We start from the raw sequence: 14,405 nt of genomic DNA, 5'->3' as shown, positions 1-14,405 counted from the left end.
TGTCAGTGACGGAGCTCACAGTGTGATCCGCCCCCCCCCCCCCCCTCCCCCCAATAACAGATTAGGGTTCTTACTTCTTCCTTCTTAAGGTCAGTAGACTCAGTACGGCGTCGTTTCAGCAGCTTGAAATTTCCTCACAGTTCCCAAAGCTCCAGGGAATGGGCTCTCCGACTTTCGCGAAGGCTCTGTTTGGTTCACAGTGAAGAAGCGCACCAGAGAGAGAGAGAGAGTGAGAGAAAAATGAAAATTGAAATTTTCGTTTTTTCCGGACCCGAAAAAAAAGCCGAAGATAAAGCGATCCCAAACAAAACGCTGCCCAAAAAATTTATGTGTTTCTTTCTCTCTTTTCTTTTTCTTTTCTTCCCAACCAACTCTCACACAGAGAGAGAGAGAGAAGAGAGGGCTAGACTCTGAGGAAAACGCCGCCACGGGTTCGGGTCCGGGGCTGAGGCTTGGGGGTTTGTACGAGGCTGAGGTTCGGAGTGGGAACATTATTGTACTGTGTGTGGAGGAGTTGGTAAGTGTTGATTTGCGGTGGCCGTTGGATGGAGATATTGGGGTGGTGGACGGTGGGATGGGGATGGAAGGGGTGTGCTTGCGTAAGCGTGCGTCTTTGCTCGTGGAGGGCGGAAAAGTTTGACCGGATATTCGGATGGGCACGCGCTTTTTTACACGCGTGGAGGTTCTGTACTTTTATTTTTCAGTCCTCTCTTTCTCTATTTTTTTTGGGAGGATTTTTGTAAATAAAAAAAGGCTTGAAATTTTCTCTTTTGTTTTGTGTTTTAAGTTTCCCGCCGCCAGTTTAAGCAATCAAAGTTGGGGATCAAATTGGTGTGTTTAAATTTTGGAGGGTAAGGCTGAATAAGAATGGACTTGTGCCGCATATTGAGGTTTTGTTATAAACTTTGGCCAGGAAGAAAATACCACTAATTTTTCAAATTAAATTGAGAATTTTATGTGGTATTTATACTGTATTTCGGAACCACAAATTACTACACATAAAAAAATATAGTGGAACAAAATCTTCGATGACTGAGTTTAATCTAATTATTAAGTTTATGAGACAATGATCCAGCAAAAACATCTACAAGAAGACTCTTTTACATGAATCAAAAATCATATAGCTCTTTATTTGATAAATTTACCGTAAATTAAAAGAAAACGACGTAGAAATAAAATAAATAATGAATATCATCAAATGATAGGAAAAAAATTATCTTATTCAGTGCACTTTAATAAATAAATCATATTACCAAATTAGCTCGAACATGTCATTAGTGAATATGCATACATTCATGGTCAAAGAGGGTACATGAGAATAAGGGATGGTGGAGACCGAGGTCAAGCTCTTTCATTTCCCTCAAGTACCTCATTTATTGAAATGTCTAGGAAATGCTCCAAATAATTACACTACCGAATTTAGATAAACAAAATTTCTGAAAACTTTTACTTTTTACAACATCAGAATGAAAAGAAAGGATCTGCTGTATCAATTTTAGGTGAGGCCACTTTACACCTGCTCAGATTTTGCTTTCACTTCGGTCATTGTGCTACTTTGACTTTGCATATAGAATGGAGTTATGTAATAATTAAAGATTGCAATGGACCTAATAGCGTTGGGGATGTAGCTCAAATGGTAGAGCGCCCGCTTTGCATGCGGGAGGTACAGGGTTCGATCCCCTGCATCTCCAATAATTGAGTTTGTTTTTGTTTTTTGGCATGGGAAACACAGAACTGATTTGCACTGAAAATGGGCGAACCATCTGTTTTTTGTTTTGTTTTTTGTTTTTATCAAATGCAGCAACTGATGCTACAACGAGACTTTGTTGTGAATCAAATTTACGACCACTCACTTCGTGAGGAGACTTATTATTGCCTCAGAATCAAATGGTACTGGGCGGCACATCATCTGTCATGCTTTTTATTTACAAAGTTCCTTTTGCACTTATTAGTTATTCATCAACCTCGTGCAAAAGGGTGTTGCAATTATTGGTGTAGAACATACAAGTATCTCAATTCAGGTATAAGACTATTGTCGTAACCACACTATGTAATCTGCTCCTTTATCAACAAACTTCTGCCAGGTCCCTTCCAAATGGTTTTCCTTTGACGGATTCCAATCGAAATGTCCTAGCTTCATTACCAGAGTGTCACCTATCTGTGCAACATACCCTTCATTATTTGCATGGTATATCTTTACAGCGCTCCGGCAATGGATCCCTGCCCTTCTCCGAGCCTCAATCAGCTCAGTGAGGATCTCATGAAGACCAAAGTCGTACAAATGGTCATAGAAGATTGTAGGCTGCAAAAGGTAATGGCAAGTTATTTATCCCCCCAATGAGAAAAATAAAGCATGTTGATAATTGAGTGATTGAAAAATATACTGTTCCAGGATGGGTCAAGATGTATGCATATCCCTGTGTGAGCTTTTCTCGTGGAAATGGCCAATGACCCTGAAGTAAAATCCACATGTTAGGAGTTCATATACAAAAGCTCACTTCATCATTTCCAGAAGTTCATGTTTAAGAAGTGATGATTTATAACCGGACATTCATTAGTTCATGCCTTTACTGTCAAGGCCCGAGAGAATAAGGTTACAATATCAATAACCCCAGTAATGCAATACACTATATTAGTTATGCACACAGTCGCAATAATTGTCTGTTATCTTATGTGAGTGTAGGAGATAGAGAGACCTGTGTTGATCCTGTGTCATGGTTCTCCAAAAATGTAACAGCACGTGATGGCCACCATCCCATAACTCCAGTTGGTTTACCCTGAGGATCTATTAACCTCCAGTATTGGTTATGAAGAGCAGAATGGAGAATCCCCTGCAGAAGTCCAACAGTCGGTGAGTCTTGAGCTAAAATAGAATGATCTCTTGGCTTTAATTTAGAAAGAACACCAAGATAAATTGGCAAGTAATCCATATATATATATATATATACACAGCACTTCTCGGCTGCGTACGTCCGGACGGTTTTTCCGTCCGGATTTCGACGCCGTTTCTTCTTGCCGGAGTGACACCACACCTTCCTAGACACTGCTCCGATGAAGAAGAAGGCGAAAGAGATCGAGATCGGAGGTCTTGCAGCAACCTCACTTAGAACTTCACCACCGATCATGGTGGACCTCCGATTCCGATCTCTTTCGCCTTCTTCTTCATCGGAGCAGCGTCTAGGAAGGCGTGGTGTCACTCCAGCGAGAAGAAACGGCGTCGCTAGCGTCGGATCAAGGAGAAACGGGCGGAAATCCGGACAGAAAAACCGTCCGGACGTCCGCAGCTGAGATTTTATGTATATATATATATATCTCTCTCTCTATTTTTTTTCATTATTTACTGGTCTGAGTGACATCTCTCTAGCTACAGAAAAAAAGGTACCTTAGTTGTGACATCAAATGCTGAGGAACTGCCGCCTGTAGCATTGATCCAATCAACTATTCTTTGGCGATGAGCATCTGGAAATAATAGACAAGTTTATGACAAGTTCATGTTAACTTTTATGCAGAAGAGTTAACAGTTTACCTATATGGCAATGGCGTTTAATTCATTTTAAGAGTATAATATAATAGTCTTACAGATTATCTATATGGCAATGGTGTTTAATTAATTTTAAGAGCATAATATAATAGTCTCGTAGAGGACTTGGTTATGAATGCACCGACACCTAGCCATCAAACAGCGAGATCGGATATTCCCTGTCCTTATTTATGTTTCCAAGTGACTAGCGAGTGAGAATCCCACAACTCTGTTAAATAAATCTAGATATTCACTCTTATTTGGGTAGCAAAGCATGTTTTAGGCATTAAGGCCAAAACACTTATCAGAGATTTTCTACAATTCCCAAGCCAGAAAAAGAATTTAATAATGTTACAGTATCATATAATTCAGGTTGAGGGTTCCACAAGGTTGTGAAGATGAATACAAAAAGAAAACTTGTTACAGCTCCGGATTTTGACCCATTATAAATGTGTGCATGCCTTTATATATTGGAATTTTTTCCAGCAGATTTGGAACGCGATGGGAGGAGGTATTTCAATAGTTTGCTTTAAAACCACCAAATAGTAAACCAATAACCAAAATTCTTACCTTGATTGTAGCACAAATTTCCATTTTCATAAGCTAAACTGTCCCAATATTCTCCAATAGCGAATGCTGGAGTTGAAGCTTCAATATATTCCTTTACATAGGTACCAGAGAAGCCTCTGAAAACAACAAAAAGGAGTTTAAGCCACAAGAAACTAAGGGAAAAGAGGGGAAAAATAAAAACTTAGAAATGCATAAGGGATTTTAGAAGATCTCAATCAGATCCTGCAGAATAGGGGTGGTTTAAGCATCAAATTGGTACGTGCCTTTAATATTACATGGAGAAGTGTATAAGTCTTAGAACTTCGATTGTGTCTATCTTTCCTGTTTCCAAATTTATAGCCCAAACAAACGTATAAGGCTGAAGTCAGAAAGATAGAATGAATTCACGCCTGATATAATTCCCAGGCAACCTGTTGATATATAATTACGGCATCTAAATGTCCATCTGATATCAGAAACATCTTATTGCTATTAAGAGGGGGTTCAGGGGTGTATTTTAATCACTACTATACCATTAGATCTCATAAATTACTAGTGTATAATAGGCAAATTACTTCGATATGTCATTAGGGTACAGTAAAGTCCGGACAGAACAGATGAGGTGCATTCTTCTGCTTAAGTTGATACCGAGTATACTACTTGGAACTGAATACACATAATTAAACACAGATGAGCAAATGAGACCAATGAAAGCTATTAAAAAATATGTTAGAGACTGAAGAGTAAGGATACACCCTTGAGTCTCTAGTACCCACTGCAACAAAAGTAGGGAAAAATCTTCACCTTACGAAATCAAGACGCCATCCATCAAAACCAATATCACTCCTAAGCCAGTTCAACCACTCCTTTATATCTTTTCTTACAAAGTCCTTTGAATGATCAACATTTGGTGCTGCATGGAATATATCCCCTACAGTACATTAACAGCAGACGTGTATGAGTGTAAGATTAAATCTTTTGATAGGATATAATATCCAAGTATCTAACACTTATATTATTAATTTCATTTGTGTGAGCACAGTTGATCATGGTTGGTACATGGCTTGTTATCAACTCGAAAACATGTTACCAAAGTAAACCAAATCACAGGAATATATACCACTTGAAGGGTTTCCACGTCCTTCAAAATTTGGATCATCACAAACGATTGCTTCAGGCCCCCATGCAAGCTTCCCACCAAAGATGTTCCAAACACCACTTGGACTCTGAAATCAGCAAAAATATCACTATAAGGTCACCCTCCAAGGCAATATTGCATGACCCGAGTCTTAAAAAATATCAGACACCTCCGCCATGAGAAGCATGAGTCCTTCAACAACAGGTGTTTCAGGCGATCGGATAGAAATTTAAAAACTTCAGGGAAGTTCAGAAAGCGATGACTGAGATATCAATCATAATATTAATCATTATTTACCTGTTTCTGAGCACATCGATGATTCAGGACAACATCTCCCAAGGCCTGTGGTAACATGCAACATACTTTTCAAATAATCAATATCATAAATCATAGCGAAAAAATAACCATACTTCTACATGCATAGCTATCTTCAGAATGGGGGTTTTCAAATTTGGCCTACTTTTCTGATAAGTGTATCTTACCCCATGATCAGCCAAATCCATTTTCTCAACTATTTTGAATATTTTCACTTCCCCAAAAAAGGACACAAAAGACAAAAGTTTGTAATTCCAAAGTGGCAAGATTGTCCCAGATTCAACTGACCTCAATGCGTAAGATTAAACTAATCAAATGAAAAATAAAAGGAGTACCAGAAGATCATGAGCATGCATCTCCGCAATGCAGTGTTTAAGTTCTTCCTTAGTACCGTATGCGGAGTTCAAATTGTAAAGGTCAGAAGGCATGTAACCTGCATGACATTTAATATCGTTTACAATGCAGTACATATATCATCAAACAGCTCAATCCTTCATCATTTCATTTTCAATGTCATAAATCCTAAAGTTCCTTACAAATACAAACATAATTATACACCCTGACATAGGTGCCCATCACGTGTATTGAACACACAATTTAAATAGCTCAAACAACAGAAACTAATGCAGATCAAGTGACAGGGTAACATTGCAACAGTAATACAAATCAAACAATATTATAGCCGCCAGACTGAATAATATTGTTATCTATAACAACAAAGACCAGATAAGGACAGAGGAGATGAACCTTGAGGAGCAACAGATTCGGTTGGTGGTGGGAACCACACTGATGTTACCCCAATTTTAGATAAATCAGAAGCTTTAGGAGCTAAATCAAGGTACCACTGCCTCCTCCAGCTTTCCCAGTTAAAACCTTGAAACTTCAAAAGCGATAGAATGAGATTTATCAAAGGTTAGACAGCAACCTATACTGCTTCTTTCTCTCTTATTAAGTAATCAATGAAAAAAATTAGTAGATTATGTGTGTGAGAGAGAGAGAACTAGACATGTATTGATCACGGGAAAGGTTATAATCAGAGAGGTTAAGAAAAAAACATTTTGTAAGAGTAATGCTGCAACAGCCTTGCTTGACCAACCCTCATTTAACCTACGATGTATATTGGAATTCAAATCAATGGGAACTAATAACATACCACAATCTCACGTCCTGTTCCGGTTCCTGGCTCTGCAAAAAGCCAAAGTATAAGCAGAAGTCATATACAGATCTAGTGTTAGACATGTTTCCCCAAGCAAGTGAGCAACAGTTTCAGAATACAAAGACACTAAACCTAATTTTATTTGTTCTTCAGTCCTCTGCCATTGTGTGGTCTTGCGCTGAAGAACACGCTCAAGAGCCTTCCTTTTCTTCTCTATTGTTTCTTTCTCAAAAATATGCTCGACAAGTGCATCCCCCTCCTTTGGCTTTTCCAGAGCTATTGACCATACTTCCTCCGGCTTGGGCAAGTTCAAAGATCTGAACTCTGAACACAAGGCTTCAGCTACATCAATCTTCCTTGGAGGAAACTTGGTACGAATAGTACGTATTCTCCTTGCCATCCACTGAGGTATCTCTCTGCGAGGACCATCACTTAAAAGCTTCCATTTCTGTGAATCATCATTGGTCAAAAGGTCTATCCTTCCACCATTAACAACATACATGGAATCTTTATCCAGATCACCTGGCTGTCTTTCCTTCAATAATAAGGATTCTGCAATTTCTGCCCTCTGTCTCCACATCTTTGTATTAGCTTCAGATGCCTTCAAAGATCTTTGCAGTGCTTCACATCTTCTCAAGTAGGCATCATCTTTGGAACGTACAGTTTCTTTCGCAGCTTCAATAGCATCCCTAATGCTTTGCAACTCAACATTGAAAGCCCCTGAAGCAGCCTGGTTTCTATCCGATGAATCTTTCTTCATCTGCTCCATCAATGCCATGATTTCCTGTTCTCTTTGGAGACTCTCTTTCCTTCTTGAATCCTGAAACTCAACCAATGCTTTCTCAGCATCAGCAGCTCGGACCTCAAGCAAATTTGTATGTGCATGGGCCTTTTCCAACTCCAACTTCAACTTCGCGACATCACTTCTTGTAAGCAATAATTGAGATTCTAAATCATTCACGGTAGCCTGTAGCATGATGTTCTTTGACTGGACCGAAGCAAGCTCATCAAGTGGACTCATACTGTCATTAAATGCTGATGCAGCTTTTGTTGCATGGTGACCGGCTTTTTCTGCCACGTCCAGGGCCTTCTCTATAGCATTTTTCGACTGTTCCACAATCGACAATATAGTACCTTCAGTCACATCCTTAATTTGCTTTTCTATGTGATAAGTTGCTTCAGCAGCTGTAGTTTCTGCAGCTGCAACCCTCATCTGGGCATCTTCTAGTATGTGAGATGTTGCCTGCTGAAAGGCAATTTCCGCTAGCCTCTCTACTTGTACTGCAAGTTCAACAGCATCTTGTTTCATAAGGACTAACTTATCTTGCAAGCTGAACTTCTCTTGAACTGATTCCTGCAGCTTCTGATTGAAGAAAGACTTGGCAGTCTCAAGTTCCGAAACAGCCATATCCTTGTCATGTAGTACGGTCGATACATATTCCTGTTGTTTTGCCTCAACTCGTGCCAACTGTTCAAGCAATTGATCCCTCTCTTTCTCAATTGCTTCTTGCCTAGCTTGAGCCTCAGAAAGCTCTCTTTTAGCTTTCATTAAGTCATCCTCTTCTCCACTCAACATTTCATTTCTTCCTGAAGAAAAACCGTCACTGTTGTCAACAACATCTGTAATATTCGAATCATCCTGTCACAGAAATGAAAACATATGAGTAGAATCCCTCCACAGCTTGACCCCCACCCCATCAGGCTACAAAAAGCATAGTCATTTCACTAACAAGATCAAATTTTTCATTCCTTTTCTAGGTCCATCCAGCTGATATTAAATAAGTTTGATTCTGTACATAAGACTACTGAATATACTGATAAAAAAATTAATTCTACATAGAGAACATATCATTCTAATAGCATTTAGAGCAATAAGTATTCGTAATAATAGGCATATACCATGCTGGAAAAAATGCTTGTTCTTGATTTAGTTGGCCAGTGTTCTCTGAAGAACAGTTTCCTGCAAGGATTTCAATTTGGCCATGATCAAACCTTAAAAGGAAAATAACATTAAACAGTGTCTCTAGCCTATACAAATATATACATATATATATATATATGCATGTATACATACAACAACAAGCAATTCCGAGACAATATGAGCAAGAACATACTTTTGTCTATACGAGGTAGTTCTGAAGATAATAGGCCGCCGGGCGAGGCATAAAGTCCTGTCATGTCTGCAATGTCCACCTGAATACGACACGGCGAGGTTGGGAACAATCCCAACAGCTCCCAAATCAGGCAATGAAACAACACCCATCTCAACCTGTAACCAGAACACAATCCCCCCGTGATCAATAACACAAAACACAACTCAATTTCTGTAACGCATGTTTCTAACCAACACAATGATCCCAAAATAGAACATAATAAAAACAAATCCAAAACAGGAAGACTTAGAGAGGCAATTAGTGATCTTGATAATGAAATCTCATTAGGAGATTGAAATTGAGAAATGCAGGTACAGAACCACCTGATTGCAATGAGGTTGGATCAAACTCAAAATGGCATGGAATGAATGTGAGAGAGAGAGAGAGAGAGAGAGCAGAGAAATAGGAGAGGGTGTAATGGCGCGAGGACTGAGGCGGTGATGCCGTGAAATGCGGCAATGGCTTTCAGAGTTTCAGTGAAACAAGTTTGACCGGAGACACCAAATTACACAAGGGCCCCTGATAATAGGGGGCAGCCTCGTTTGCCGATTGTGGCACTTGAGTCATTTTCAGAGTAGCTCACGTTCACGGATCGTCACAGACTTCCCCTGTAAAAGGAAATTTACTTTCTAAAACGACTAGTTTTATTTTACTATGTTTTTTAGTTTTTAAATGAAGAAAGTCACTTTTCCCAAATCTGACTCTTCGAAAATAAAGAGGGAAATTCACCCCCAAAATTCTTTCTTTTCTATTTCCCTTCTCTTTTGGATTTTTTTTTTTATGGTTCACCTTTTTTGACAAGTACTTTCAAAGGTTGATTCGATAAGCACTTCAACGAGCACAGTTTTTACTTTTCAGAAGAAAAACAAAAACAAGAATACACGGCAAAACTTTAGATAGATAAGAATGTGAAGACATGGGCGTACCGAGCCTATTGAACAATTTAAATAGGTCTCCGTAATAATTTGTATAAAAAGAGAAATACAAGTCTGTTGCAATTTGATGAAATCAGTGGCCGTCAGAGTGAGAAAATGAGCTCGGCGACTAGATACTCCGGCAAGAAACCCTCACCCTTGACACAGAGATCGCATCTCACCACCATTTTTAGAAAACGAGAAAACCAAACATGTGCCACTCCATATCTGAGTACTTCCATCTTCAAAATTTTAACTGGAAAAATGGGTAGAAAACAGCAGGTGTTAATGTCACATGTGAGTCGACATAAATAGTGCAAAATAAATCTCATCTGCGTAGTACTCTCCCAGATGAATAATAAAATGGTATTAAACTGACAGACATTACTTCTAAGTTACTCATGAGTTTTAGTGTAGGCTAGTGGGAATAACATTTCAACAATCTCTCCTATTAGTTTTTATTAAAGCCAGAGAAACTTGCTGGGCATCAGAAGTAGTGAGATCCTCAATGACGCATGCAACCTTTACCTCAACGCACAGACACGCCGGAACTGATGCATAGCTTTGTATCTGCCCCACCGCTGACCACACTATCACCTTTCCACCAGTCCACGCATAGTACCTGAGTGACATCAAAAGGTTGATGACAAAAGGTTGAATTTGGGTCATCAAAAGGTCCTATCTGTTTTGACCTATTACAAAATGAAGAAAAATGTACTTACCTTGCTGTCTTTGTGTGAATCAATGGAAAATAAGGGCCACTGCAAGAGAAAACACCATTGTTCAGTGAAAAAATAGGTTATGGTGGACAGCATTCATGAATCATTGTTAGAGTGCAGATAAAGAGGAGAATTTTTACAGTAGATCTCATATCCCATAGCATGACTTTGCCATCATACGATGCAGAGAGTATATGAAACCAAGAACTTTCATGCCACTTGCAAGCCGTAATCCAAGAAGTGTGCGATGAGAACTGACCAATTGGAGCAGAAGTTCCTAAAACATAATGACTTTGCGTCAGCACTCTGTTCCTTCACAGAGAGAGAGAGAGAGAGAGAGAGAGAGATCATCTAACAAACCTGGTTTACGAGGATCCCATATTCTAAGAATGGGGTCAGAACCACCAGCAGCAACTAGTGCAGAACCTTCACCACCAATATCAAGACAGTTGAGGGCTTTGCTGCAGGGCTGTGCAACAAAAGAATGTCATGATCTGTAACTTTAATATATCTGGGCAAACCAGGGTTCTGAACATGGGGATACAAGCCTAAAAGAAAGTATCTTCGCACTTACTATGTCAAGTTCGCATTTGCCTGTGTCAGCATCCCATTTTCTAATAGAATGGTCCCACGAGGCTGAGTAGATTATGTTACGCTGCGGCCACTTGACAGAAGATACACATTGTGTATGGCCGACTAGAGAAGAAACAGCCTCCGCCTAAATATGCATGATATAGAAGTGTTTATAACAGTAACATAGTCACGAAGAAGATCTAGCTGAATATCGGGCTTCACAACAAGAACTTTCACTCTTTGAGCTTAGAGTGAAGTTCTGGACATTCAAAGACATCCTGAAAAATTTATTGGAAATACATAGAAGAATAATAGAATTCAATACCTCCAGTTGAGATTCCTTAGCTTGGTCACTTTTCTTTCTCTTCTTAATTGACACATCAACTTCTATATCAGGCTCATCTGTGAGCCATAAGTTGATTGTGGAATCCCAGGAGCCTGAACAGACCTACGTATTTGTAACCAAAGGAAATGTTAAGTAATAAACTTAACATTAAAGCCCAATCATAAACTCTCAATATATGTACACTAAAATGGAATAGACTAGACCATGTCTCCGGATGCTTGAGCAGCAACACTTTGAACAGCTGCTCCATGCCCACGCAAAATTTTGTATGCTATTGTCCTCAAAGGATTGTTTGTTGCCTCTTCCGTATCGAACTTCATTGAAAAACAAATATAAGAATTGGGGGGTTCTGTCATCCTTGTATAAGCAGAGTTCACGTCAAATTACCTTCCATAGCCTCAGGGTGCGATCTTTCGAAGCAGTAGCTACCCGACAACTTTCTGCCCCTAAATAAAAAATCATAGTTATTAGAAGGGATATACATAAGAAATAACCCGGATTAATAAGAATTTCCCCTTAACATGACAAGTTTTCAGACAGTTTAGATGAGATATTTCAGAGTTCAAGATAACACTTGGAGAAACTTCTTTTGGATGTTAAACCTAACAGTTTAGTATTTGATAAAACTTTTGAACCATGATCTCAGAATGTGTAGACAACAAAACAGACAGTACTGTGGATCAAAAAGTTACCTAAACAAAATCTTCATGCATATTGAAGGATGTCTAGGACACTTTCATTTTTTATATGGTTTTGAAAAGAAATATAAAAGTGATATTGTCAGCCTATGAAGTAAAAAAAAGAAGTGAGAATGCCATCATAAGCAGCCTTCTAGATGCCATAGCAATTCGCATTCATAAAACATACAGTGACGCAAAATGTGAGCCTTCAAAATCTAACATCCTAAAAGGGCAGAATAGAGTGGCCCACAACATGGAGCAAACCAGAAATGGATAACTATTTTAGTTACCTTCTGCACTGATAACACTAACCGAAGTAACTGGTTCACTGTGTCCTTGCAGTATATGCGTACATGTTCCAGAAGCTTTCCAAACCCTATAGCAAATGAAATCAATTTCCTCATTATGGTTATATATATAACATGAACTATGAGTAATCCCAACCTTCAGAAACAAACACCAATAATTCTCAGTACAATTACCTTCCTAAACCATCGTAGCACCCTGTCAAAATGAACCTGCCACAACAAAAATTAAGGAAGTTTAAAACACTATTATGAGCTGAAACAACAGTATCAACATTTTAGAATTAAGGTTCTCCGTGGTGACTTCATTGCAGTAGATATGACCCAAAATATCTGAAGAGGCCTAATAAGTGATAAAAACAATGAGACATGGAAAATGAAGATTTTTCCTGGCGAGATCTAGAAGTGACAATTCTACTTTCCATGTTATGCTATTCTAGTTATAAGAAGCATCCAACTGCAATTCCCCATATGAACAAATTTAATTCTACTTAATAACAGTCTTAGTTCGTACCCGGGATTGGAACCATCAGCCGCACTGACCCAGTCATCATGTACACAAGGCTCTTCTTCTCTGCGTGGGACAACAGCCCGTATATACTCGATTTCCAATGTTTTCTCCTGTAATAACAGCCACAAATAACAGTTAGCCATCAAAACAAGACCTAAACAACACAAAAACAACAAAATTCTCAGCTCAGCATCACTCTCTCCAAAACATGCAATCCTTTCCTAATGTTAACAACACAGCACCTTAAAAAAAAAACAACACAGCACCTTCTACTATACCTCCAACTACACAGAAACACGAAACACACAACCACCTAACTGCAGAATCCTCATTTTCTGTTTCGCAATCTCCGAATAACAAAAGGCATAAACTTTCACACACACCCTTTACCCTCAACTAAATTGTAAACATAAGCCCTCTAATCATATCAAAAATGACAAAACGAATCACATAATAGTATTCAAATACCGCAGAAATGCCCTTAGCAAGGAGAAACTGCCCCAGAGACATCCGGACCAATACGCCATTGATGAGAAAATCGAACGGCTCTGATTCCCACTCAGGGTTCTCTATTTCACAATCAGAAAAGATTCAAGCTTTAGTACCCAGAACAAGTAAAGACGCAAACTTTAAGCAGAGAGTTGATGAGGGGCGGGGGAAACCCTAACCGGATTGGATGAGAGCGTTGACGACTTTAGAGAGGTCAAGACGAGAATAGGAGGCGGGAATGGTGGTGTTGGGGAATTTGAAAGGGATGTCCTGAAGCTTCGTCACGAAGCGAACCTGGACTTGCCTGTCCTCTGTTCCTTCGTCTATCTCCATCTCTGCTTCTGTGGCCGGCTCTCTGTTTCTGCTCTGGGTTTAGGGTTTAACTCACTTTAGAGTTTTAGACTTTAGAGAGGAGACGAGCAAAACGCACCGTTTTGTTAGCCTTGCGACTATGGGACCCTGATCTAATTAAAGGGGTATTACAGTCTTTTTAAGTGACATAGGGTGGCGTATTCGACCTTCTCTAGCTCGTATTCGACATTTTCCAGCGCGGTTCCGAGCGTATCCTTGGGTGAAATGTCCAGAAAGTTTATGAAAATACTATTTTACCCCTGCGTGTTTTCTCTTTGCGAAAATTTGCAACTCTTCTGACGATGAGAAGACCCTGCGTCCCGAACCTGATGGTGCCTTCCTCTTCTCTCGTCGTCGTTTCTATAATCTTAACATCTCACGAGTTGATGAACTCCACTTTATTGAAATCGATCTGTTGTGTTCTGGATCTTATATGTTTCATTCTGGGAGTTACTTACAAGTTACTACTCTGTTCTAGCTTTACAAATTGTATAACGGTTTTCTTTATCTATATATCCCTGTGGTTGTACCTGATCTTTGATCTGTATCTTTTGTCATGTGTGATCTTTATGTAGGTGGTTGTAGTTGTATGGAAAATTGAGATTGATAGAGAGAAGATTCATATTGTTCAAAGCATCACAATTGCGTTCAAACTCACTATCAATGAGATAAATGCATTGTTACAG

General features: G+C 39.2%; 2 protein-coding genes and 1 non-coding gene across 4 annotated transcripts; 1 reads left to right on the top strand and 2 right to left on the bottom strand.

Annotated features, from left to right (window-relative positions):
* Positions 1-1,618: 1,618 nt before the first annotated feature.
* On the top strand, positions 1,619-1,691 carry TRNAA-UGC (transfer RNA alanine (anticodon UGC)). Its single transcript has one exon. It is a non-coding gene; the product is annotated as a tRNA-Ala (tRNA).
* Positions 1,692-1,877: 186 nt separating this feature from the next.
* On the bottom strand, positions 1,878-9,302 carry LOC126798094 (uncharacterized). Of its 2 annotated transcripts, XM_050524933.1 has the most exons (15): positions 9,152-9,302; positions 8,793-8,947; positions 8,578-8,638; positions 6,811-8,317; positions 6,676-6,707; positions 6,270-6,402; positions 5,858-5,955; positions 5,505-5,549; positions 5,190-5,295; positions 4,874-5,000; positions 4,091-4,206; positions 3,383-3,459; positions 2,697-2,831; positions 2,385-2,453; positions 1,878-2,302 (listed from the first exon to the last, which is right to left on the bottom strand). In XM_050524933.1, exons 2-15 carry the CDS (start codon positions 8,939-8,941, stop codon positions 2,030-2,032), a joined length of 2,928 nt encoding a protein of 975 aa, XP_050380890.1. In that variant the 5' UTR covers positions 8,942-8,947; positions 9,152-9,302; the 3' UTR covers positions 1,878-2,029. The 2 variants fall into 2 exon arrangements, with proteins under 2 accessions (XP_050380890.1, XP_050380889.1); XM_050524932.1 differs by having other exon boundaries at positions 8,793-9,302.
* Positions 9,303-9,700: 398 nt separating this feature from the next.
* Positions 9,701-13,760, bottom strand: LOC126798104 (ribosome biogenesis protein WDR12 homolog). The gene is made up of 14 exons (XM_050524946.1): positions 13,548-13,760; positions 13,348-13,448; positions 12,883-12,989; positions 12,546-12,581; positions 12,354-12,439; positions 11,771-11,829; positions 11,587-11,697; positions 11,363-11,485; positions 11,039-11,182; positions 10,825-10,933; positions 10,605-10,741; positions 10,468-10,506; positions 10,274-10,367; positions 9,701-10,001 (listed from the first exon to the last, which is right to left on the bottom strand). Exons 1-13 carry the CDS (start codon positions 13,699-13,701, stop codon positions 10,275-10,277), a joined length of 1,299 nt encoding a protein of 432 aa, XP_050380903.1. The 5' UTR covers positions 13,702-13,760; the 3' UTR covers positions 9,701-10,001; position 10,274.
* Positions 13,761-14,405: the final 645 nt, after the last annotated feature.

This window comes from Argentina anserina, chromosome 6, assembly GCF_933775445.1.
Source record: "Argentina anserina chromosome 6, drPotAnse1.1, whole genome shotgun sequence".
NCBI lineage: Eukaryota > Viridiplantae > Streptophyta > Magnoliopsida > Rosales > Rosaceae > Argentina > Argentina anserina.
This window is presented reverse-complemented; position numbering and strand designations above follow the sequence as displayed.

What these genes read in the sequence shown, in the direction of transcription:
- LOC126798094 (XM_050524932.1), bottom strand. Translation starts at nt 8,941, where the DNA reads ATGGGTGTTGTTTCATTGCCTGATTTGGGAGCTGTTGGGATTGTTCCC. An exon ending in CAAGCATTTTTTCCAGCATG is followed by an intron (nt 8,318 to 8,577) that starts GTATATGCCTAT and finishes TTTCTGTGACAG; the next exon opens with GATGATTCGAATATTACAGA. An exon ending in AAATTTGTGCTACAATCAAG is followed by an intron (nt 3,460 to 4,090) that starts GTAAGAATTTTG and finishes TATTATTTCCAG; the next exon opens with ATGCTCATCGCCAAAGAATA.
- LOC126798104 (XM_050524946.1), bottom strand. Translation starts at nt 13,701, where the DNA reads ATGGAGATAGACGAAGGAACAGAGGACAGGCAAGTCCAGGTTCGCTTC. An exon ending in GCAAATGCGAACTTGACATA is followed by an intron (nt 10,934 to 11,038) that starts GTAAGTGCGAAG and finishes TTTGTTGCACAG; the next exon opens with CCCTGCAGCAAAGCCCTCAA. An exon ending in ATGGGATCCTCGTAAACCAG is followed by an intron (nt 10,742 to 10,824) that starts GTTTGTTAGATG and finishes ATTATGTTTTAG; the next exon opens with GAACTTCTGCTCCAATTGGT.